This window comes from Urocitellus parryii, chromosome 11 (assembly GCF_045843805.1).
Source record: "Urocitellus parryii isolate mUroPar1 chromosome 11, mUroPar1.hap1, whole genome shotgun sequence".
NCBI lineage: Eukaryota > Metazoa > Chordata > Mammalia > Rodentia > Sciuridae > Urocitellus > Urocitellus parryii.
This window is the reverse complement of record NC_135541.1, coordinates 31,189,337-31,214,576: the sequence shown is the minus strand read 5'-3', so window position 1 is coordinate 31,214,576 and position 25,240 is coordinate 31,189,337. Positions and strand designations below refer to the sequence as shown.

Below are 25,240 nucleotides of genomic sequence, written 5' to 3'. Positions count from 1 at the left end.
ACTGCACCCAAATTCAAAATGTATATGCATTAAGTTGAGTTCTGAAAGTTTGCACACCAAATTGGAGAAGGGCAAGGAGGAGTTTTCATTTTATACATTTGTTTTGTTTGATGTTTTTATAAGAAATAGGTATTTCATAATCAAATATATCTTAAATTAAAAATTGATAATATTGGGGTTGGGGCTGTGGCTCAGTGGCAGAGCACTTGCCTGGCATGTGTGAGGCACTGGGTTCAATCCTTAGCAACAAATACAAAAATATGCAAATAAAATAAAGGCATGCTGTCCATCTACAACTTCAAGAAAATAATAATAATAAGTAAAAAAAATTGATAATATTAAAATGGGCATAAGTTTGTTTCCCAGTTCTCTTTAAAAAATTGGACTCCAGGGCTGGGGATGTGGCTCAAGCAGTAGCGTGCTCACCTGGCATGCACAGAGCGCTGGGTTCAATCCTCAGCACCACATAAAAATAAAATAAAGATGTTGTGTCCTCCGAAAACTAAAATATAAATACTAAAAAATTCTCTCTCTCAGCATAATCTGCTCTAATGCCATCCATTTGCCTGCAAATGCCATGATCTTGTTATTTTTTAGTGCTGAGTAATATTCCATTGTGTATAAATGCCACATTTTTTAATCCATTCATCTATTGGAGGGCATCTAGGTTGGTTCCACATTCTAGCTATTGTGAATTGTGCTGCTATAAACATTGATGTGGCTGTGTCCCTGTAGTATGCTCTTTTTAGGTCTTTGGGGTATAGTCCAAGAAGGGGAATAGCTGGGTCAAATGGTGGTTCTATTCCCAGCTTTCCAAGGAATCTCCATACTGCTTTCCAAATTGGCTGCACCAATTTGCAGTCCCACCAGCAATGTATGAGTGTACCTTTTTCCCCCGCATCCTCGCCAGCACTTATTGTTGTTTGACTTCATAATGGCTGCCATTCTTATTGGAGTGAGATGGTATCTTAGAGTAGTTTTAATTTGCATTTCTCTGATTGCTAGAGATGATGAGCATTTTTTCATGTACTTGTTGATTGATTATATGTCCTCTTCTGAGAAGTTTCTGTTCAAGTCCTTGGCCCATTTGTTGATTGGGTTATTTGCTTTTTTGTTGTTTAACTTTTTGAGTTCTTTGTATACTCTAGAGATCAGAGCTCTATCTGATGTTTGAGAGGTAAAAATTAAAAGTTAGCCAGTCCCTAAAAAACAAATGTTGACTGTCTTCTCTGATATAAGGGGGGTGACTCAAAATGGGATAGGGAAGAAGAGCATGAGAAGAAGACTACCACTAAATAGGGAAGAGAGGTGGGAGGGAAAAAGAGGGAGAAGGGGAGTTGCATGGAAGATGGAAGGAGAACTTCATTATTATACAGAATACATATATGATGTTGTAATGAGAAAAAGAAAAAAAAGTGTGTCACATTAGATTGGATAGAGAGAAAGGATGGGAGAGGAGGGGAGGAGTAAGGAGGATAGGAAGGGCAGCAGAATAGAATTGATAATATGATTGATGTATGTACATTCCATGTATGTATCATATGTCAAAATTCATTCTGTTGTCATGTATGACAAGAAAGAAAGAAAGAAAGAAAGAAAGAAAGAAAGAAAGAAAGAAAGAAAGAAAGAAGAAAGAAAGAAAGAATTTAAAAAAAATTCTCTGTCTCTCTCTCTTAAAAAAAAACTACTAGGGCTGGGGATGTGGCTCAAGTGGTAGCGCGCTCGCCTGGCATGCGTGCGGCTCGGGTTCGATCCTCAGCACCACATACAAAACAAAATGTTGTGTCCGCCGATAACTAGAAAATAAATATTAAAGAAATATTCTCTCTCTCTCTCTCTCTCTCTCTCTCTCTCTCTCTCTCTCCCTCTCTCTTTAAAAAAAAAAAAAACTACTAAAAAAAACTGGACTCTGTACTTAATCTAATAATTAGATTGGGAGACTTACCTCAGAGTTCTTTGAGTATAATCTTACTATCATTATTAAATTTTAACTAAATGTTTTTTGTTTGTTTGTTTGTTTTGTCCAGGGTTTTTTCACAATCTGGAAATTTCATCATAGTTCTTTATTCTTTGACACATAAGGAACCTGAGTTTTATGAATGCCTCCCTTGTGATGACAAAGTACCTGAGCTTCGATTTCATTTACTGACCAGCAAGGAAACATTACATCTTTTCAATGTAAGTGATTTGATCACTCACCTACATTGATGACTGTTTCCAATTGCATTTTGGCAGTTTAAGCCCAATGGTCTTTACCCTTTAAAATAATAATTTCATCAATCATTGAATATTAACTTTTCATTTATGGTTAATTTTTGTTCAGTAAATCTTAGACCGTATGTCTAGAACCAAATTATAATAGAAGATAAAAGATTATCCACAGATACCTAGCTTGGGTTTTTCTAAAATTTTTGAGGAATATGTCAATAATTTTTATATTTGTATCATTTTGTACTGGTGAGAATTAATTTTGTGATTTTAGTGTTTTCTTTGCCTTGACTGTTATTTTAAAAATATGTATATAACTAATATATAAAGTTTTCACACTTAAAAGTCGGTGTTTATATAATCCAAGAAGTTGTATCTATTAAAATATATAGAAAAAAATAAAATACATAGAAATTCATTAAGGATGATCAAAGAAAAAGTAGATTTTTTTAAAGTACAGGTGTCATATAAAATTAAATTTAGCCAGCATGGTGGCACATGCCTGTAATCCCAATGACTTGAGAGACTGAGGCAAGAGGATTGCATATTTAAAGCCAGCCTCAATAATTTATCTAGGCCCTAACAATAGTGAGACCTTGTCTCAAAATAAAAAAATAAAAAGGACTGGGGATATGGTACAGTGGTAATGTGTCCCTGGGCTCAATCTCCAGTACCAAATTTTAAAAACTGCTTTTCTTTTTTTTAAGTTTTGATTTTTCTTTTTTGAAACAAAGGTCTTGCTTCTGGGTCTGTAGCCAAGTGCCACTACACCCACCTAAAGACCACTTTTTTTTGTTTGTTTGTTTGGCTATACTGGTAATTGGATATGGTACCACTGAGCTATGTCCTGGTCTCACCACCCCCACCGTCCACCCCTGACTCCGCACATCTTTTTTTTTTTTTTTTTTTGAGATAGTTCCTTGCTAAGTTGTTGAGGCAGTCTCAAACTTGTGATACGCCTGCCTCAGTCTCCCAAATCACTGGGATTACAGGTGTGCACCACTGCACACCTTGTTTAAAAATCATTTTTTAATGAAATTCTTGGTTAGGTCTTAGATCAATAATAAATAAAAATATTCTTTATTTTATTAAAAAAAGTTGAATACCTCTAAATAACCATGTATATCCATTCTGATCTTTTGAGTTCATTTATAGGTTATAGCAGTTCTCATATTGTAGTTATTATTGTCTTAAATGATCTCTGATAATTTGTTTCTACTTTAGAGACATATGTCATTTATCATTTTTCTTTAGATGTCATCCTCAGTTTATAGTTATTTTATATTCATTGAAGTCCTGGTTACTGAGTAAATTACATAATACAGGTGATTGAGTTTTAACTTTCACTTATAGATCTGGGAAATGGACATTTTACAAAAGAAGGTTAGAGTTACAGAAATCAGAAGTTCTCCCACCAATTTACCCAGTATTTCAGAGCTACTTTTTATCTAAATTGAATTCTCTGGTGTTTTTATTTAAGTCACATCTCAAAGTATGACCTACTTCATTTCAGAATGTTGAACCTTCTGACAAAAGTCAAATCCATTTTGAACTGAGCACTGAAAGCCAAGATACAGAAACAGAATTTTTCAGCAAGTTTTCCAAGAGTCTTTCAACTAAGAGGTAAGAGATAACTTTTTATTGTCATATATACTTTATTATATTTATTATTTTTGGGTAATTAAAATAACTAATTATTTTTGATAAAACTGTCTTTGCTTTAAATGTATCCTTTCATAGTCTCTAGAAAGCTGGCTGATAATTTTAATAAAAAGAAAACTCTAATATAATTTTCTTTTGAGTTGATTTATTATGTAGGAAACAAAAAAGGCATTTGTCAAAAAATTATCTTGCCTAAGAAGTAGCATTCTATTTCTTTCCCCACATTTTTTTATTGGTGTGTTATAGTTATACATACTGATGGGATTTGTTGTTATATATTTGTACATGCACACAGTACACAATATAACAATATAGTTTGGCCAATATCACTCAGTGTATTCTATTTTTAATGTCTTTTGTTTGTTCTTCCCTGCCTTATAATTTTAAACCTGGCTCTGTCAGATAAAATACTATTAAAATAACTCCTCTACCTAAAAAATAAATGGTTTGTTTAAAATTTTTCAAAGCAAATACACTTGGAGAATATTAAATAAGGGCTTGTGACTCTTTGTGTCATTGTATCCTACTTTTGTGGTAAAGAGGATACACCCTTGTATTAATGAGGGTTCTCCAGAGAACAGAAACAGTAGGATGTGTATATGTAGAGTGAGATCTTTATATTAAAGAATTGGCTGCTGTAATTATGGAATTTTGGCAAGTCCAAAATCTGCTGAGTAGGCTGGTAAACTGAGATTCAGGGAAGAGTTGTAATTTGATTCCAAAGGCTATCAGCTGGCAGAATTCTCTCTCCTGGGAGATTAGTCTTTCTGTTAAGGTGTTCAGTTGATTGGAGGATGCCCACCCATATTATGGAGAGTAAAATAACATCTACAGAAACATCTAGAACAATGTTTGAGCAAATAGCTGGGTATTCTGGCCTAACCAAATTGACAAATAAAATTAACCATTACATCCCTAACCCAGCTTTATCATTTATTCTACTTATGTGCCAGGTGATGTGATAAGGGTTAGGGACATGATGTTATTAGTTTATTCTTTGATTCCTTAGTTTAGAAACAATTGTTATTTTTAATGCATCATAGCAATTGACTTTTCTGTTAGTCAACTTTTTTACTATAACTCAGATCTATCTTTGGACCTTTAGTGCTATCTGTTTATTAGAATGATAAATAAACAAACAAAAAAATCTTTCTACTGAGTTATAGAAACCAAATTTCAGTCAAATCAAGGCCTTTTCATCCCTTTTCCTCTTTTTTTAAAAAATTTTTTTTTTTAGTTGTAGATGGATGCAGTACCTTTATTTTATTTATTATATGTTGCTGAGGATCAAACCCAGTGCTTTACACATGCGAGACGAGCACTCTACCACTGAGCCACAACCCCAGCCCTCTGGGTTTTGTGTAAAGGATTGTAATGGTGTACCAATACTTGGAATAAGAGTTGACATGATTCTCATCCATCTGTACTGCTGTATATTGAGATGTTATCATTAGCAGCTGATCTTAAGCAGACTTGTGCACATTCCTGCAGTGAAACTCCTATGACCTTATTCTGGTTCCTGGCTCTCTCTGTCATGTCTGTGCTATTCTGAGCACTTGGGATATCATTCTGTATTTCACTTGTCCTTTGACTTGATGGGAGAGCTTTGTGGGTTGGTACAGAACCGTCTGCTTAATCACACTATGCAGATATTCTTGTTGCTTCATTGCAGTACCTTGCAGAGAAAGATCTTTGTGTCTGTCTCTCCAGACTATCAGTTTGGGGGAAAGTTCTCGTCTGCTATTAGAATTTCAAGTCTGCTTTGGAGTTACTTGTTCTATTATCTTCTACAAGAAAGAATTCAACTTGTATAAAACAGGATGCAGGGTCCTTTCTGTTATTTATTTACTTTTGTTTGCTCTGAGATTTTGACTTGTTATAAAGGGAGTGTATAACAAGTGTATTTTGACTTATTATACATAAAGAGAGTATAACTTATTCTAGTTAGGATCCCATTTTTGTGGTTGTACGTGATATGGTGTTATATGCATATCATTTCCCTTTGTCTAATCCAGTGAACTTCTAGTCTTCCCTCCCCACCCCTTATTGTGTGTTAGTATTCACATATCAGAGAGGATATTTGGCATTTGGTTTTTGGGGGGATTGGCTTATTTTGCTTAGCATGATAGTTCCATCCATTTACTAACAAATGCCAGTATTTCATTCTTCTTTATGTCTGAGTAATATTCCATTGCACATACATTCCACATTTTCTTTATCCATTCATCTCATCTATTGGAGGGCACCTAGGTTGGTTCCATAGCTTAGCTATTGTGAATTGAGCTGCTATAAACATTAATGTGGCCACATCACTATAGTATGCTGATTTTAAGTTCTTTGAGTATATACTATGGAGTGGGAGAACTGGGTCAAATGTGGTTCCAGGACTGGGATGTAACTCAGCAGCAAAGTGTTTGCCTTGCATTCATAAAGCCCTGGGTTTGATCCCAGTTCCAGTTAAAAAAAAGAAAAAGAAAAAGTGGTTCCATTCCAAGTTTTCTGCGGAATTTCCATATTGCTTTGCAGAGTGGTTGCAACGGTTTGCAGTCCCACCAGCAGTGTATGAATGTACCTTTTCCCTTACATCCTCACCAATATTTACTGTTACTTGTATTCTTGCTAATTGCCATTCTGATTGGAGTGAGGTGAATTCTCAGTGTAGTCTTCATTCAACTTACTATAATTGCTACAAATATAGAACATTCTTTCATATATTTGTTGACCATGCCTATTTCTTCTTCTGTTCAGTTCCTTTGCCCATTGGAGTTTTTTTGTTGTTTGTTTGGTGTTAAGTTTTTTGGAGTTCTTCATATACAGGATCCTTTCTTAAGAGCCTCTTTAGTTCTAAGCTCTCTTTTAGCTTCCTTTTTTTTGTTGGTTCTTTTTTTGGTACTGGGAAATGAACCTAAGGGGACTTAACCACTGAGCCCCATGCTCAGCCCTTTTTTATTTTGAAATAGGGTCTCACTAAGTTGCTAAGAGGCTGACTTTGAACTTGTGATTCTCCTGCCTCAGCCTCCTGAGTTGTTGGGATTATAGGTGTGTGCCACTGCATCCTGTTCTTAGCTTCCTTTTGACTTTACTTTCCCCTAAAGCATCCTATTGAAACTTTATCTAGTTTAGACAAAAACATGATACATATAGTATTTCAAATCTTTAGTCTTAAACCCTAATTTCAGCTTTTGAAACTTAGTAGTAACACCCAAAATTGTTCTATATTCTGCAGAAGTATGCCATCTGTGATATAATAACCATAGCTAACTAAATGAGAGGTGATACCTCAGTGTATTTTCCCATCACAGATATAACTTCATAGGAAAATGTAATTCTTTAATTATTTTCCTTTTTAGCCTAGTGTTTGTGTCAATGTGCATGCCTATCAACAGATTATAATTTTTTATATTAAGTATACTTGTAGACTCCCTGCATAATCAATCAGAAGGTGCTCAGTTACTATTGATTTATTGTGATGTTAACAACATAGGGATAAACTTGCCATGATCAGGTAAACAAGGTAATCAATTAAATAAGAACTTGAATAGATCAGCTTTCCTGTTCAACTAATATTGATCTGAAAAAAAATCTGTAGTGTTAGATACTAAATTAAATGATCCAAATACTACTTTTTAAGGTCTTCTTCACTCAGTTTAAACTAGAATGAAGTATACTAGGTTGCTGAAATTTTTTCTTGTCTCCTTTTCTGTGCCTTAGTTCTTCCCAGAAGTTATCTCTTGGAAAAATACCAGTAAATGATCATGACTCTGGTGTTGAAGATGAAGATTTTTCTCCAAGACCAATTCCTAGTCCTCATCCAGTGAGTCAGAAGGTATCCCTGATCTTAGTATGAATTCACCTTTGTGATTAGAGATCAAAAAGCCTCTTTTTGTTAAAGCACTAAATAGGACCTAAAATTTATTTATTATTCTAGCTATATATCTCTATATGATTTTACACATATAAACACACACACCCTCAGGGTACATATAATTATTATTACAAGTAATAATGCATATACATATTCTTTATACTTTTTACATATGTGTAATTATATATATATAATGATTATATATAATTGTTATTCTCGGAGAAAAGTGAGGCATAGATTTGTTAAGTTACCTGTCCAAAATCAAACAGTGAGTAGTAAGGCTGGGATTGTTAATTCAGGAGGTTTGGTTTTAGAATCTGACAGAGATTTGTTTGGGGTTTGGTTTTGTTTTGTTTTCTAAGACAGGGTCTTGTTAAATTTCCCAGGCTGTCCTTGAACTTGTGATTCTCCTGCTTCAGCCTCCCTATTAGCTAAGATTATAGGCATGTGCCACCACATTCAGCCCAGAATCTGGTGCATTAAACAACCATATAGCCAGGAACAGTGGCTCAGGAGGCTGAGTGAGGCAAGAGAATCATATGTTTGAAGCCAGCCTTAGCAATTTATTGAGGCCCTGAGAAACTTAGAAAGACCCTGACTTTAAAAAAATAAAAAAGAAAAGATAGAAAGAAAAACTAAAAAGGACTGGGGATGTCGCTAGTTGTTAAAGGCCCCTGGGTTTAATTCCTGGTACCAAAAAAAACAAAACAAAACAAATACAGCCATATAGACTCAACATTCTATACTATTAGCAAAGCTTGATTTTTTTTTTTTTGTTACCATATTCAGAAAAAACATCTTACTTGCAATCAGAGGTTAATTTTCTGATTCCATCATAATTTTTTGTGCTGCCAACGAGTGGATTCTTTTAGAATTGTTGTATACCTCACATGGATTTGTTACTTATTTTATTTATTTATTTATTTTATTGATAATGGGATTGAGCCCAGGGGTGCTGTGTCACTGAGCTACATCCCCCAGCCCTTTTTAGTTTTTTGTTTTGTTACTTATGTTAGAAGAGAAAGGTATGGGAAAGATTTTTTAAATGAATATCAAGGTATAACCAAATTTCCCACAAGGAGCATTTTGTTTAGTCTTCCCTGCTCTTTTTCCAGCCCTTTTAGCTGACATCAGTAAAAGGAATAACAGAATAACATAATTTAGTGGAAAAATATTTTGAAATATTTATTGGAAAATCCCTTGTTATTTGAGATACATAAACATTTGCTACTAGGTCTCTTGAAACATTGTACTTGTGATAACTTCTTTACAGAGTGAAGATGTAAAACTAGTGTATAAAAGTTTCTCATATCCTATGATCTAAGCAACATTAATTAGTGGTCCAATAAAAGAAGTTCCATTATTAAATAAGTCTGGGAGATGCTTAGCTATATTCTTTCAGAACAAAGACCTTGTTTATTTTGCTTACAATTATATTCGTCCTGCCTAACATACAAGATATCCAGAAAATATTTATTGATGGTATAAATTATGAATAATATTTAAATTGCTAATATTAGAGAAATACTAATCTAAGGAAAGTAATGCATATATCTTTTCCTAAGAATTTCTTTTTTCTTTTCCATTTGTAGATTTCCAAGATCCAACCATTAGTTCCTGAACTTTCACTTGTTTTAGATGGCAATTCTATAGAATCAAATCATATGTTGAATCCATTGGAAACGGTGAACACTGAAAATTCTCCTTTGTTGATTCAGCACTCTGAACACTTGAAGGCAATGAAACCTGAGCTTTATGATGAGAAACACAGCCCAGAAGCTGAACCTGGAGAGTCTTCCTTAAAAGGGATATCAAGTCAGTTTAATCAGGACGGTGCTTCTTTGAGGAGCAAGAGTAAGACAGACAGCAAAGTAAGACAGCCAACTACCTGTAACATAGGGAACTCTCATTTTAGGAATAAGAGTGTTCCGCCATCTTCTTTTAATGTTTCACCTCCTAATATAACTGAGAAACTTCAAGCAGTTTCTGCTGGAAATGTACAGAAAGAAGAGTATCCTCTAAGACCCTCCACATTTAATTCAAGACAGTCTTCTCTTGCTCCACAGTCCCATCCACACAATTTTGTTTTTTCACCTCATAATTCAGGAAGACCAATAGAAGTTCAGGTACCTGCTCCCCCACTACCAACTTATTATTCCACAAATGTCTGCAGCTGTTATCAGCATCATGGCCATATTCAATATAGTCCAATAAATTCTTGGCAAGGAGTAAATACAGTTGGATCCATTCAAGACCTCCAGTCTGAAGCCCTTCAGAAACATTCATTGATTCATCCAAGTGGATGTCCAGCTCTATGTCATAAAGCATTCTATTCTTCAAGTAGCCCTGTAGCCTTGAGACCTCAGGGAGGCATGGATAGTTGTTCTCCCCACAACAATGTAGAACCATCACCTGTGGCAAGACCTTCATATATAGACTCTTGTAACCCACATCCTTGTGCAGTGTGTATGCACACAACCAAGACTGAGTCAGATAATGGAATGATGGGACTGTCTCCAGATGCTTATCGGTTCGTCACAGAGCAAGACAGACAGCTGAGGCTACTTCAGGCACAGGTTTGCTTGAAGATTTCTTAATTTTGTTCAATTCTTTGTATTGATATGGTTTCTTAAAAACTGGTTTTATTACTCTTCAGTAATTACGTTTTTATGAATAGAGTTGTCAGAATTAAAAGAAACCTTCGAAACTGAATTCTAGTACCTCTCATTTTATAGATAAGCTGAAATGAGGATTAGAAAGAATAATTTAACCCAGTTCCTCATTCCTAGTTAATAGTAGAACCAGAAAAGAAAGCAAGCCTTCTTTCACACTATCTTGTGATATCCTAACCTACAAGACTATTGCATTTTTCTTTGCTTTTTTGCTCCTATAAAAATGATTGTATAATTCTTCTAAACATTTATATACAACTAAACATTGACACATCTTTACTTTTTCAATAATTTATTATGTATACCGACCTTTAGCCAGTGTACCTTCAGAGAATAGACTAAAACTTGACTTGTTCCGCTCAGTTTGTTCTGAAATGTTCTGTTCCTTAAGGGATTTTATTGCAGAGTTCTTTTTTATTTTTTGTGGTGCCAGGGATCAAATCCAGGACCTCACATATGCCACATCTCCAGCCCTGTGCTTAGTTTAATTTATAAGTATTATGTCTTTATTCATTGACATCCTTCCTGCATATACCCACCCCAAACCAATTGTTCCTCATTTTCATATAGCTATATAGAATATATAATATGTATTTATGTGTGTATGTATATAGTATGCATAAATACATGTGCTTTATAAAATTGGAGGCATCTTGTTTGCAGTTTGGAAAAAAAAAGCAATTTGAAATTGTGCTTAAAAATGCTTTGGATAGGAACACCTGGGAAAAATTCAGCTTTGCTCTTTCTTTCTTTTTCTCTTCTTTTTTTTTTTTTTTTCTTCTTTTTTGTTATTTTTATTTTGAGACAGGGTCTTGCCAAGTTGCTGAGGCTGGCTTCGAACTTGGAGCCCTCCTGTCTCAGCCTCCCAAGTCTCTGAGATTACAGGTGTGTGCTAATACACCTGGCCAGGTTTGCTTTTTTTTGTTTGTTTGTTTTTAATATTTTTAGCTGTAGATTAACACAATACCTTTATTTTTAAAGTTTCATTTTTATGTAGTGTTGAGAGTTACACCCAGTGCTTCACACATGCTAGGTGAGCACTCCTACCATTGAGCTGCAATCCCAGCCCCAGCTTTGCTGTTTTTTTAAACCTAGGTCAAATTCTTTGAAATTATAAAATATACATTGGATTTTAACAAATTGTGATAAATATGTAGCAGAAATTTTAATTTAGTTAAATATTTCTATAATGAAAATAATTCTTTTTTGTCTTGTTCAAAAAAAGAATAATAGAGGCTAAAAGGCTTCTTCAAGCTGTTGAGAAATCTTAGTAACTTGGGACAGGTGCTATAACACATGCCTGTTAGCAGCAGCTTGGAAGGCTGAAACAGAAGGAATGTGAGTTCAAAGCCAGCCTCAGCCTAAGCAACTCAGTGACACCCTGTCTCTAAATAAAATATAAAATAGGGCTTGGGATGTGGCTCAGTGGTCGAGTGCCCCTGAATTCAATCCCCAGTAACCATCCCCCCCAAAATATATGATATAGGAAATCTTCTGTGGTTAAATATAGTATTCTCCTCGTACATGAAATTCTTTTTCTTTTTTAGCTTTTTGTAGGTTTTTTTTTTTTAATATTTTAGGAATTTTCCTTGTAAGTACATATAGAACTCTCATACTCTACATAGGAATTTGCTCTGCTGTACACAGAGTTTTCTAATTGTTCTACTGATTATATCAACAGTTTGAAGTACCTATTATTGCAAAAAATGAAGTGAGCAGTGAGCATCCTTGTATTTGCACCTAACTGCATATGTGTCAGGATCTGTGTACTATAGATTCCTAGAAGTAAAATTGTGAAATTAAGTTATATGACTTTGGACAAATAATCTTACTTCTGTGAATTCAGTTTTTTGTCTTTATGCTGTTGTTGTTTTTGAGTTTTTTTGTTGTGGTGGTTGGGATTGAATTTAGGGGCTTATATGTATGTTAGGCAAGTTTTCAACCCTGAGCCATCCCCCAGCCCTGAATTCAATTTTCTCTTATACAAAATAGGGATATACATGAGTTGTATGGAGTTCTAAGGATTGAATGAGTTACTAAGTAAGGGCTTAGATTCATGCCTGGTATGAAGTTAATGCTCAATAAATGTTAACTGTTACTATTATTTTTATTATCATTATTGTCTCAGTTAATGATCTCATCTGTCATCCAGGCACTCTGGCCAAATTTAAAAAACAAAAAACACCTCCGCTCTTGGATCTGGGGATATTGCCATGATAGAGCACCTGCCTAGCATGCATGAGGCCCTGGGTTCAATCCCCAGCACTACAAAAAATAAAAACAAAAAACTTAGGCTCTACTTTATAGATGCATCCTAAATTTAACTACTCTGTACTGTCTTTCCTGCTATACCCCAGGTCAAACCATTCTTTAATCATGCCCAGTACTGTTCCATATTTCCTGCCCTTGAAAACTCCACAAAAATCTTTTAAAGCACAGATCAGATCATGGCCTTCTTCCTTAAAGCCCTCCAGAGATTTTCCATTACAACTAGAATAAATTCCACATTCTTTACTTTGGCTCTCAAAGACCTTTGTGATTCTGTGTCTGTCTCTCTCTTCCAAATCATCTCTTAACACTCTCTTCTATGTTCACTACATTTCAGCCACAGTGTTACGCTTTTTGTTCTTCAAACATGCCACAACGTGCTTACATTTAATTCTTAAATTTGCATCTCCCTTTGACTGAAATATGCCTCGTTTGGTTCTTATAATGGCTAGTTCCTTTACGTCATTCACGCCTTAATTATATGTTGGTGGTTTTTTTGTTTTTGGGCTGAGATATAAAGTAGCTCTAAGGAGGCAGCTACTTATCATCACTGTTTTAGCACCTTTATTAGTACTTGACTTGTAATTGTTGCTTAATACATGTTTTGTTACTTGAATGAATGAAAGTGACTGCCAGAGAGGTTATACCAGTGTTTTTTTTCTCTCTCTCTCTCTCTCTCTTTTTTTCTTTTTAAATAAGGGGTAGGAAGGAGTCTCTTCCCTTGTCTTTAATAAAAAGAATTAAACCTCTCTATATATTATTTATTTATTATTGTAGTATTGGGAATTGAACCCATGGCCTCACATGATAGGTAAGCACTCTACCACTGAGCTATACCCTCAGCCCAGGTTATTCCAGTTTAATACCTTGTATCTGCAATGTTAGCCATATCAAACTCTAAAATTATCAGGGTTATAATTAGAAACTTTTAATTTGCATTATATTATTATAAGTAACATGAATTATTATGGCCATTTGTATTCCTTTGGTTAAAAATCTGTTATTTAAGCATTCTGTACTAAGTCCTTTTCTAACTAATTTATAAGAGATTATATACTAAGAAAATTTATTCTTTATCACACATGGAATTTTTTACAGTTTGTCTTAAGTGTTTTGCATTTTGGCCATTTGTTTCATGCATAATTATCTAGCTTATCTAAAGTTAAATATTACTCATTGTCTTTCTGAGTTGTATATTATGTTTAGAAAAGTCTTCTTCCCTTCAAGATTATAAAAAAATTTACTCTCCATCCATCCCTCCCCTCTGGGATTGTTGCTTTTATTTTATTTTGTTTGGATGTGGAGATAAGATTTTTTTTTTAATCAGATGACTAGCCCCACATATTTATTGAATAATATATCTTTGTGTGTGTGTGTGTGTGTGTGTGTGTGTGTGTGTGTGTGTGTATGTAGTATGGTATTTAACTCGGGGGCACTCCACCACTGAACCACTTCCCCAGCTGTATTTTGTTTTTATTTAGAGACAGGGTCTCACTGAGTTGCTTAGCACCTTACCTTTGCTTAGGGTGGCTTTGAACTGATGATCCTCCTGCCTCAGCCTCCTAAGCCACTGGTATGTACCACCAAGCCCAGTGTAAAATTTTATTTTGAGACAGGTTCTCTCACTAAGTTGCTCAGGATGGCCTGGAACTTGTGATCCTCCTATCTCAGCCCCCGACCCTGAATATTTGAGATTATAGTATGCACCTCTGCATCTGCTGAGAAAGCACATTGTTAAAGCATACTTACTGATTAACTTTAGGCCCTGAATATGTATAAAAAGTCTCTTATTGAGTGTTTCCTATGTGTTTTTTCTAAATCTCACTTTTCTCATTGTAAAATAGGAGAGATGATTGGTGTATTATCTGTAGATTTGAAGGTTAAATATGTTTATTATAAAATACTTTAGTGTAGGACCTGGCTGTGGTGAGCATTCAACAAGTTAAACTATTTTATTCATCTCTTTTAATATTCACAACAACCTTAGTTTTGGGTGATATTGAAGCTTATAATATCCCAAAGGTAGCAGAGTATAATTTAAACTTATGTCTTCATGACACCAAAGCCCATGCTCAAAACCACTATAAATACATATGCCATTTTATGTTGACTCAGCCTTTATTTCTTCTGATCTTAATAATTTGTTGATAATATTTATACTAAAAATGTTAATCCACTAAAAATTTTTTTTTAGAGTGAGAGAGGAGAGAGAGAGAGAGAGAGAGAGAGAGAGAGAATTTTTAATATTTATTTTTTAGTTCTTGGCGGACACAACATCTTTGTTGGTATGTGGTGCTGAGGATCGAACCCGGGCCGCACACATACCAGGCAAGCGCGCTACCACTTGAGCCACATCCCCAGCCCTAATCCACTAAAATTAATGAGATTAGTTAAATACAGTGTACCATTTGTAGGAAATAGAAAAAAAATCACAGTATTTAAAATCACAGTCCAGGGTTGGGCTGGGGATATGATTCAGTTGAAGGGTTTTTGCCTAGCACCTGTGAGGCCCTGGGTTTGATTTCCAGTACCTCCAGAAAATAAAGGGAAGCTCTTCTGGTATACCCAAGAGAAATGAAAAAAATATTTCCATACAAAAACCTACATATAAATGTTCAAAGCAATATTATTCATGATAGCTTAAACTAAATAATCCAATTGTCCACTAGCTAATGAATAAACAGGGTTTGACATATATTCATAAAATGGAATATTCAGCAATAAAAATTATTAGTAAATGCTATAATATTGTTGAACCTTGAAAAAATGAAAGAAGTCAGACACAAGGCTATATACTGTGTGTTTTTACAAAATGACCGGAGTAGGCAAATTCATAAAGATAGAAAGTATTTTAGTGGTTGCCAAGGATTGGGGGTAACTGTTAATGGTATGGAGTCTATTGGAGTTTGATAAAAATGTTCTGGAATTAGGTAATAGTGATGGCTGCAAACTTTGTGAATATACTAAAACTAATGAATTTTTTAAAGTGGTAAATTCTGTGGTATGTGCATTATATCTCAATTTTTTATAACTTTTTTTTTTTTTATGTGATGCTGAGGATTGAACCCAGGGTCTTGTATGTGCAAGGAGAGTGCTCTACCTCTGACCATAACCTCAGCCCCTATCTCTCAATTTTTAAAGGAAGAGGAGGAGGGGCTATTTGTCTTTAAGCCTCAGTTTTGCTACTTATTAGTTATGTGATCTGGGCAAGAAACTTAAATTTTCAATGCCTTATGTTTTCTTGTTGGTAAAGTGTATTTTATGGTAGTATATTTTTATAGGGTTTTTATAAAAATCATTCATAAAAATTTATGGTATCTTGTCTTGTAAACAAGAAACACCCAAAAGGTGATGGCTATTATTTATTACCGTTTCCAGTTTCAGCATGGCCAAATGTGGGCAACTCTGATTAACATTATTAAGAAAATTTTGTGTAAAATGTTCCATATTTGGTACATGGATTCACAGTATACCATTCTTCCTTGATTTATTAGTGAAGTAGGAATAAAATGTTGAAGTATTAACCATTCAGACTTTTCTATATGAGTGTCAGTTTACAAATGCTAATCTAAACACTTTTATGTTTCACTTTTAAATTTTTACTTAGCTTAAAGTGTTCTTAATAACTAATGATAATGATTCTACACAGAGTTTCATGGTATGTTCTAATTGGAATGTGAGAAAATATAGTTAAAAGTCAGCTCTTTATGTCTGGGACACTTTGTAATTCATTATTAAACTCTCCTGCCAATTTTGTTGATAACTTCACTGTCAATTTAAAGTATGTTTTTAATTGATACAGATTCAGCGTTTGCTGGAAGCACAGTCTCTGAAGCCTGGTTCCCCTAAGACAACTATTGTTGAAGACACTGTGCAAGCTACAAAGCAAATGGAGCTGGTTTCCATGGAAGCACAGTCTTCCCCTGGCTCGAACATGAAAAAAAGTGTAAGCATTGCTGTGAGCACAGGTAATTTCATTTTTTTTTAATTGTAAGAAATTTTTAAGAAATGCTTTTTTATATCTGGCTTTTGGATTTTTATACTAAAATTGGTGCACAGTACAATAGAATAAAACCAAGGTGATGAAAATATAACTTCAGTCTGTTATTTTACTCTTTTTTTAGAAATGTATATACATATATTTTATTTGTAAGTGGACATAGTACCTTTATTTTATTTTAATGTGGTGCCTCATGGGTGCCAGGGGAGTGTTCTACCACTGAGCCCCAGCCCCAGCCCCTGTTATTTTACTCTTTATGAAAGAAAAATGCACCGAAGAACACATAAGAAACCACATAACATGATACATTGTTAGGTTTTACTACTTTTCTAGGTTGGACCTAATTCTTTTTGTTTGCTTTGGTTTGTTTGTTTTAAGGTCTTAGGGATTGAACCCAGGGCCCTCATGCATGCTAAGGCCTGGCTATATCCCCAGCCTTTTTTTTTTTTTTTTTTTTTTAAACTCTGGAGTGCTCTACCACTGAATTATATCCCCAGTCCTTTTTTATTTTGAGATAGGGTCTCAATAAGTAGCTCAGGCTATCCTTGAACTTGGCAATTCTCTTGTCTCAGTCTCCCAAATAGCTAAAATTAGACGAAGTTCTAATAAGATAAATCATCAGTGCTTTGAGGGATCAGGGTAAGGTTTTATCTATGCATTATTATTGAGTGTGGGTATTAGAAGTTATGCAAGATTTCAGTAAGTAGAGTTGAGAAATGGCCGAACAAACTGGGTAAGAAAAATAGTATGGACTCTATGAGAAAACATGGGGCTCTGAATTGTATTTCTGGTGATTAAGAATGAGCAGGAGGGGCTAGGGTTGTGGCTCAAGTGGTAGCGCGCTCGCCTAGCACGCGTGAGGCACTGGGTTCGATTCTTGGCACCACATAAAAATAAATATATTGTGTCCATCTAAAACTAAAAAATAAATATTTTTTTAAAAAAAGAATGAGCAGGAAATGTCTTATAGGATGTTGATAAGATTAGGTAACTAACTGGATGTAGCAGTTGAGGAAGAATGAGGACTGATAAATTACTCCAGCTAAACCCAATGTAGTATCCTGAATTGCATTCTAGAACAGAAAAAGGATACTGGTGGAAAATTGGTGAAATCCAATTAAAGCCTGGAGTTTAGGTAATAGTAATGTACCAATGTTGGTTTTCTTGATTTTGACAAACGTATATTGGTAATTTAAGATGTTATCATTGGGGAAACTGGGTAAGGGGCATATGGGAGCTCTATTTTTTACTACAAATTCAGAATTAATTCTAAAGTAAAGTTTAATGAAAATAAAAGTTAACTCTAAGATTTTAAGTTTGGAATATGGGGGGATGGTAACATCAAGTATAAGGAGTGAAGTTAGAGAAGGCAGAGGAAAGATCATGAAATCATCCTAAATAGATGCAAGCTTGAGCTTGCATGCAAGTGGTTTGATAACAGACTTGCAAAAATAAAAGTTGAAGATTTGAAGCTGGAGAATAAAAATTTAAGAAAGAATAAAGAAGAAAAACAAATTTCTATATTTTTCTGAACCTATTTATTTTGTAGAAGGGAGAAAAGAGGGAGGGAAGCAAGAGCCACATGCATATTTTTAAGTCAAATTCAAAGAAGGGGAATTTTCTACAAGGTTATGAGAATGTTTCATGGAAGACAATGCCAAGGATTGAGCTGAACTTAAGGAAAAGAGAAACCATTGGACACTAGAATTACCATTAAGATAACTCAATTCCCTCTGCAGTCTGGCTTCCATTGTAAAAATGGTTGACTCAGAGCTTTTTAAATATTTTTTTAGATGTTGATGGACCTTTATCTTATTCACTTATTTATATGGGTGCTGAGGATCGAACCCAGTGCCTCACACTTGGTGGGCAAGTAGCTCTACCACTGAGCCACAATTCCAGCCCCTTGGAGCTTTTGTTACAGAAGCTGTTTGTATTATACAGTTCTAGCCATATGTGCAAATCATCTAACTATCCCTCAGTCACAGTTTGAAATTGAAGAAAACCTTAGTGGACTAGTTTGCATTAGGTTTTAATCCCTGGTCCAGTGATAAAGGGGTTGAAAGACACAATAGGAATTTAGCTGCTGGAGTCCCCCCTTTGTGGATTGCAAATGCAAGAGTTCCCAGGGAAAGTGTGTATGTAGGTGGGGTAGAAAAGGAGCTTGTGGGGGGCGGGGGCGGGAGTCGTGGCTCAGCGGTAGAGCGCTTGCCTAGCGCATGTGAGGCCCTGGGTTTGATTCTTAGCACCACATAAAAATAAATAAATAAACAAAGGTATTGTGTCCAACTACAACTAAAAAATAAATATCTTAAAAAAGAAAGAAAAGGAGCTTGTGGGTATTATGAACCAATAAATGTACCAAAGTGCAGTCTTCTACGTTCTTTTGTGAAATTCTGTGTTTACGATATTCCAGTTGCTTAACATCTATATCTATCACTAGACTGTAAGCTTTAGAGATCTGGACCACTGAAACAATGTCTGTTGAGTAAATAAACTGACAATTGAATGAAGTCATTCACATATTCAAAGTGATTATGAAATTGAGACATGTTTTCAGACATAATGTATGAATTCAAATATATTAAAACATCATAGATTCATATTTAGTTATTATTTATCTACATAAAATGAATTATTAATAGTCTTTTTAACCAAATGACTTTTCAAAGCACATTTATTCTACATGTGCTTTAATTCCCTAAAGGTATATATTGATACATAGAGTAAGCAGGACCTTTTTATCTTTTTCAAAATTGTCTTTAATAAAATAATGAATTCTAAGTTACCTCTTGCTTTTTTATTCATTTATTTTATTTATTTTTATGTGGTGCCGAGGATCAAACCCAGGGCCTCACACATGCAAGGCAAGCGCTCTACCACTGAGCTAAAGCCCCAGCCCTTATTCATTTATTTTCATAACACCTAAGTAGAAACCATTTCAACTTGGATTTACTTTTTGGTTTTAATCATATTTTTTAAATCATTATTTATAGCAGTGTTTCCCAAATTGTAGAATGCAGATCACTGATGATACAAAAGAAGATTTGGGATGATGAATATTTTACATTTTACAATGTATTTATTCTTTTTTTTTTAAGTTTTAAAATTTATTTTTATTTGTTCTTTTTAATTATATACAACAGTAGAATGTATTTTTACATATAATACATACATGGAGTATAACTTCCCATTCTTGGGATTATACATGATATGGAGTTATCATGGATCATGTATTCATATATGAACATAGGCAAGTTATATCCAATTCATTCTACTGTCTCCCCTATTCCCATCCCCTCTTCTTTCCCCATTCCTCTCTGTCCAGTTTGGTGAACCTTCACACACACACACTCCCCCACCCTTATTGTGAGTCAGCATCTGCACATTAGAGAGAACATTTTGTTTTGGGGGGATTGGCTTATTTCACTTAGTTTGACAGCCTCCAGTTCCATCCAGTAAATGTATTTATTGTTATAGAGCTATAACTAGCACAGCAAATGTACAACTTCACAGAAACGATGACACTAGGCAAAGGTAAAGTGGGTTAGCCGGTCATGGTAATGCATGCTTGTAATCCCAGCGACTTGAGAGGCTGAGACAGGAGGATTGAGGCGAGCCTGGGCAACCTACTAAGACTCTATCTCAAAATAAAAAGGGCTAGAAATGTAGCTTAGCAGTAGAACGGGGTTTAGGTAGGGTTTAATTCCCAGTAATAAAAAATAAAAATAAAAAAATAGTTAATTTAACAAAAAGTATAAGCAAATATGCAAAAAGCTCTGAAAATATATGCAGATGGTCCATAAATATTGGGGAGTATTTGATTTTTAAATACCTGCCCGTATTACATATGTCTGATGCCTCTCTAATATAGTTTCTTAAATATTCTATTTAAGGATGAAAACCAGAGATCCTAGGGTTTTGTATTTTATGTATTTTCTCCTGCTATTTAGAGCAGCAGTTTTCAACACACAAAGAACCTTAATATGTAAAACAGAGTCATTCCTCTAAAAGAGGCAGGACCCAGGATGTCCCCTTTCCCTTTGTCCCAGTTTTCTTCTTTCTACCTTTCACCTACCTTTTTGTGGCATTTCTGAGGAAATATAATCTGAAAACAGTTGTAGATAATTGTGTTAAAATAATATAGCTAATCATAACAAGCTTTTATTTTCATTATTTTTGTAATTGAATATTTATTTCAGTAGCTGTTAAATCACTTTACCTCCAGGTGCCAGCCTGTTTTGGAATGCAGCAGGCGATGATCAAGATTCTCAACTGAAGCAAGATGACACCAAGATTTCTAGTGAGGACATGAATTTTTCTGTCGATATTAATAATGAAGTCACAAGTCCTCCAGGTAGTGCATCTTCATTAAGAGAAGTTGATATTCCCAGTTTTGAAGAAAGCAACATTGCTGTAGAAGAATTTAATCAGCCAGTTAATGAATCCAGGTAAGGTTTCCTTTCTTCGTGTTTCATCCTATTTTTGTCTTTTTCTTTTTTCTTTTGTTTTCACATTTTATCTTTAAATTGACAATTTTATGGGATACATTTAGATGTTTACAGTGTAGAATGAGCAAATCAGGCTGTTCAACATATCTATCATGTCACATAGTTACCATTTTTTTTTTTGGTATGATGCAAACATTTAAAATACACTCTTAGCAATTTTGAAATATATCATGCATTGTTATTTACTATTATCACCATTCTGAGCAATTTTTTTTTTTTTGTACCGGGGATTGAACTCAGGGACACTCAACCACCGAGCCACATCCCTAGACCTATTTTGTATTTTATTTAGAGATAGGGTCTCACTGAGTTGCTTAGTGCCTCGCTGTTGTTGAGGCTGGCTTTGAACTAGCAATCCTGCCTCAGTCTCCCGAGCCACTGTGATTACAGGCGTGTGCCACTGCGCCTGGCTCTGTGCAATTCTTATTTAATATTTTTTTCAAAAAAAGGGGGGGTGTTCTGGGGATGTGACTCAGGGTTAAGTGCCATTGGGTTCAATCCCTAGTACCCGCACCCCCCACCAAAAAAAAAAAAAAAACTTATATTTTTTGTTACTCTAACATAAAACTATTTATTTTCTACATGGTATTTTCATTGATATATTTCCATAATATGGTGTCTGCATAACTGTCTTTTTTGAGCTTTCTTGAACCATTCCCAGATGTCAGTCACTGGAACAGCCTGAATAACTCAGAACAACTAAAGAAAACTTCAAATTACATACACTCACTCCTCACCTTTGAGATTCTTATAATACTAGGTTCTAGATGGAGATGGGGCTCAGAATTATAGATTTTTTTATGATTCCCTATTAAAATTACACAAAAAAGAATATTTTTGAAAGATAACAACCTGAATACTTATCTGAGATTTGTTTCAGAATAAGCTAATGGAAGATGAAATGGCTAAGAGTTTAAATGAAATAAAATTGTCTTATAATTGATAAGTTTTGAAACAGATGGTATGTGGTAGTTTATTAGATAATATCTTGTTTGAAACTTTTCATTGTGAAATTTTCTATTAAAAAATTCCAAAGTAGGGGCTGGAGATGTGGCTCAAGTGGTAGCACGCTTGCCTAGCATGCGTGAGGCACTGGGTTTGATTCTCAGCACCATATAAAAATAAAATAAAGATATTGTGTCCACCTAAAAATAAAAAATAAAAAAAAATCCAAAGTAATTCAGATCCTCAGTACATTTGGTAATAAATTCAGCAAATTTTCTTTGAACTTGTGATATGTGCTCCCACAGAACTTGGCACTAGAGATCAAGCAGTAGGTTAGACAAAACAACTAATTTTATGAAATATATCCTCATAAGCAACAAAATAATATAATTTCATATGGTGACAGCTACTGTGAAGAAAATGAATGGAGTGATCAAATGTGGTGTAACTAGGATGGTAGCATGAGAATGAGGTGTGATATATTAAATAGGGTGGGAAAGGAAGCCTCTTTGAGAGGTGACATTTGAGCAGTGATTTGAATAATGAGAAGGAACCAGTCATGACAGGATCTTTGGGAAGAGTGTTGTGGTTAGAAGAAATACCAAGTGTTAAGACCCTGAGTTGTGCATGAGCTTGACAGATCTAGAAACAAGCAGGAAAGGCAGTATGACTGGATACAGTGACTGATAAGGAAGAGTGTAAAAAATGAAGGCAGAGATCAAGGCAGGAGCCAAAGCATATAGGGCTTTGTAGGATGTAGAAAGGAGTTTTGGAGTTAATTCCCTATTCATTAAAGCCAGGGGAGGATTTCAGACAATGGTGTGGTATGATCTGATTTTCTTGTTCTTTTTTTTTTTTTTTTTAGTTGTTGATGGACCTTTATTTTATATATTTATATGTGGTGCTGAGAATCAAACCCAGTGCCTCATACATGCTATACAAGCACTCTACCGCTGAGCTACAACCCAGCCCCTGATTTTCTTTCTTTTTAATATTTTTTTTTTAGTTGTAGGTAGACATAATACCTTTATTTTATTTATTTGTATGTGGTGCTGGGGATTGAACCCGATGCCTCATATATTCTAGGCAAGTGATCCACCACTGAGCCACAACCCCAGCTCCCTGATTTTCATTTTTTTGAAGACTCTTTTTGTTGTTTTTTGAACAAATGAAAGAGATTTAAGAGAGGAAATTGGGAGACTGGTTAGAGGACTTAATAAGCAAGTAAGATGAGGATGGCTTGGACCTGTGGAAATCATGGAAAATATCAAATGTAGGATAAGTTTTGAAGGTAAAAGAATAATGTAGATATATAAAATACCTCAGGTAAAAGAGGTGAACTTGCTGGTAAGGTGACATGGGGCAGATAGAAAGTGGATGACCTATTTTTATCCTAAATCTTGTGATAATATTTGACATTTTAAATTGTTCTAATTACAGTGGTGGTTAATGCCCCTCCAGAAAACAACAGAGAACCACAGATCTCCTCATTTTAGTACACAGTGTTTTAATCTTATAAATCAATTAGGGACTCATTGATGTACCACAGTATATTGAAAAGATCTTTTGTGTATATCACCTTGGCCAGATTGAGTTCCTACAGGGTCATGATCATATTAATTTCTGTAATTTTTTCTGTAGATCCACATTTTATTTGGAATATTTACAGAAACTGAGGAGGACAAGGAATGAACTATGGTTATCTCTGTTTATTCTTCTTGACTTAGTTCTGTAAACTGAAGAATATTTTCAAGGATTATGGGAGTTTTCAAGTTAGAACTTTAAATATCTCTATTCCTTTGGTGGTTTTTAACTTTAGAAACACATCTGAGTTAACTGATAGAAAAAACTTAATTGCTTTTTCAGAGCAATTAATCACCTTCATTGATTCTAACATATAACTAGATGTAAATCTAGTCTTTTGTTCAGGAAATGTATTGAGTTGGATTAAATACTATCTCCATTGTTGTCTATGGAGGTTCTGGTGCTTCTCTGGACTCCTCCCAAACATCTGGTCTGACCTGTGCTGTAGTTCCCCTTGCTGAGTATTCATACATGTCACTCAGCTACCTGGGCTCTCAGTCTCCCTTGGATGCCTTACTGGATCAGTCTTTCTGATGTTGAAACAGTCTGTTAAAGATAAGTTTATTTGCCTTGCAGCTTAATTAGTTATTGATTGCTTTTTCCCCATGGAGAATAATGGTATGTGGTATTATAAAGATTTTCTTTTAATATGATTATTTTTTTCAGGAGCCACCCTTGGGAATACCTAATATTCTTTGGCATATAAGAGTCATCTTTTAAGGTTTTGTTTTAATCTTAAATCTTTTGAGAGATCTTTGTAATGTTTTGGTTCTTTTTTAGCTTTTGTTTTTTTCTTGCTAGGTTAGACATCAGGACATATATTTTCAAGTCCTTGAACATACAGTGTAACAGTGAATTAGAGCATGGTCTCTGGTGTTAGACTGCCAGATTTGAATCACAGCAGTATGATTATGGACAGGTCTTTTGATCTCTTGGGACTCTGTTTTCTCATTTATGAAGTGGGAATAATAAAAGTACCTATTTCATAAGATTGTTATGGGAATTAAATGAGTTCATATATGTAACATAATTAGAACAGTGCCTTAGCACCTAAATATTGTTAAGTTCTGGTGTTTTCATTAAAGTGAAATTGGTCAACATGGTTGAAGATAAAGGCTCAATCTGATGTTTGGGGCACAGGGAGAAGGCAGTAGTAGTTGAACTAATAATTACGGATCGCCCATTATGTACATCTGGTACTGTGCTAGGTTCTCTGCATCTCCATTGATTTTATCACAGTTTTTCAACCCAGGAAAGGAAACTGAGGTTCAGCGAGATAAAGAAATTTGCCCAAGGCATTATAAACACACAGATAGTTATAATATAAATAAACACAAATGCAACTTAAAACATAAAAAGAAGGTACTAATGGGAGTTAAAAGAAGCAAGAGAACATATCCAATTAGGGTGCTTCAATTTCTTTGTTAAATGGAGATGATATATAATATCTATCTCATAGACTTTTTTGGTAAGGTTTACATAAGATGATGCACTTGAGGGCTGGGGTTGTGGCTCAGTGGAAGAG

General features: G+C 34.7%; 1 protein-coding gene across 5 annotated transcripts in view; it reads left to right on the top strand.

Moving 5' to 3' along the window:
• Positions 1-25,240, top strand: part of Stil (STIL centriolar assembly protein) — a 51,444-nt gene that overhangs the window by 17,137 nt on the left and 9,067 nt on the right. For 2 of the 5 annotated variants that reach the window (XM_026410677.1, XM_026410675.1), the window contains 7 exons: positions 2,028-2,178; positions 3,722-3,831; positions 7,582-7,696; positions 9,328-10,311; positions 16,478-16,643; positions 20,904-21,126; positions 23,465-23,478. In XM_026410677.1, coding sequence (XP_026266462.1) covers positions 2,028-2,178; positions 3,722-3,831; positions 7,582-7,696; positions 9,328-10,311; positions 16,478-16,643; positions 20,904-21,126; positions 23,465-23,478 — 1,763 coding nt within the window. The remainder of the gene's footprint in view (positions 1-2,027; positions 2,179-3,721; positions 3,832-7,581; positions 7,697-9,327; positions 10,312-16,477; positions 16,644-20,903; positions 21,127-23,464; positions 23,479-25,240) is intronic. The other 3 variants (XM_026410676.1, XM_026410674.1, XM_026410678.1) reach the window with 2 other exon arrangements.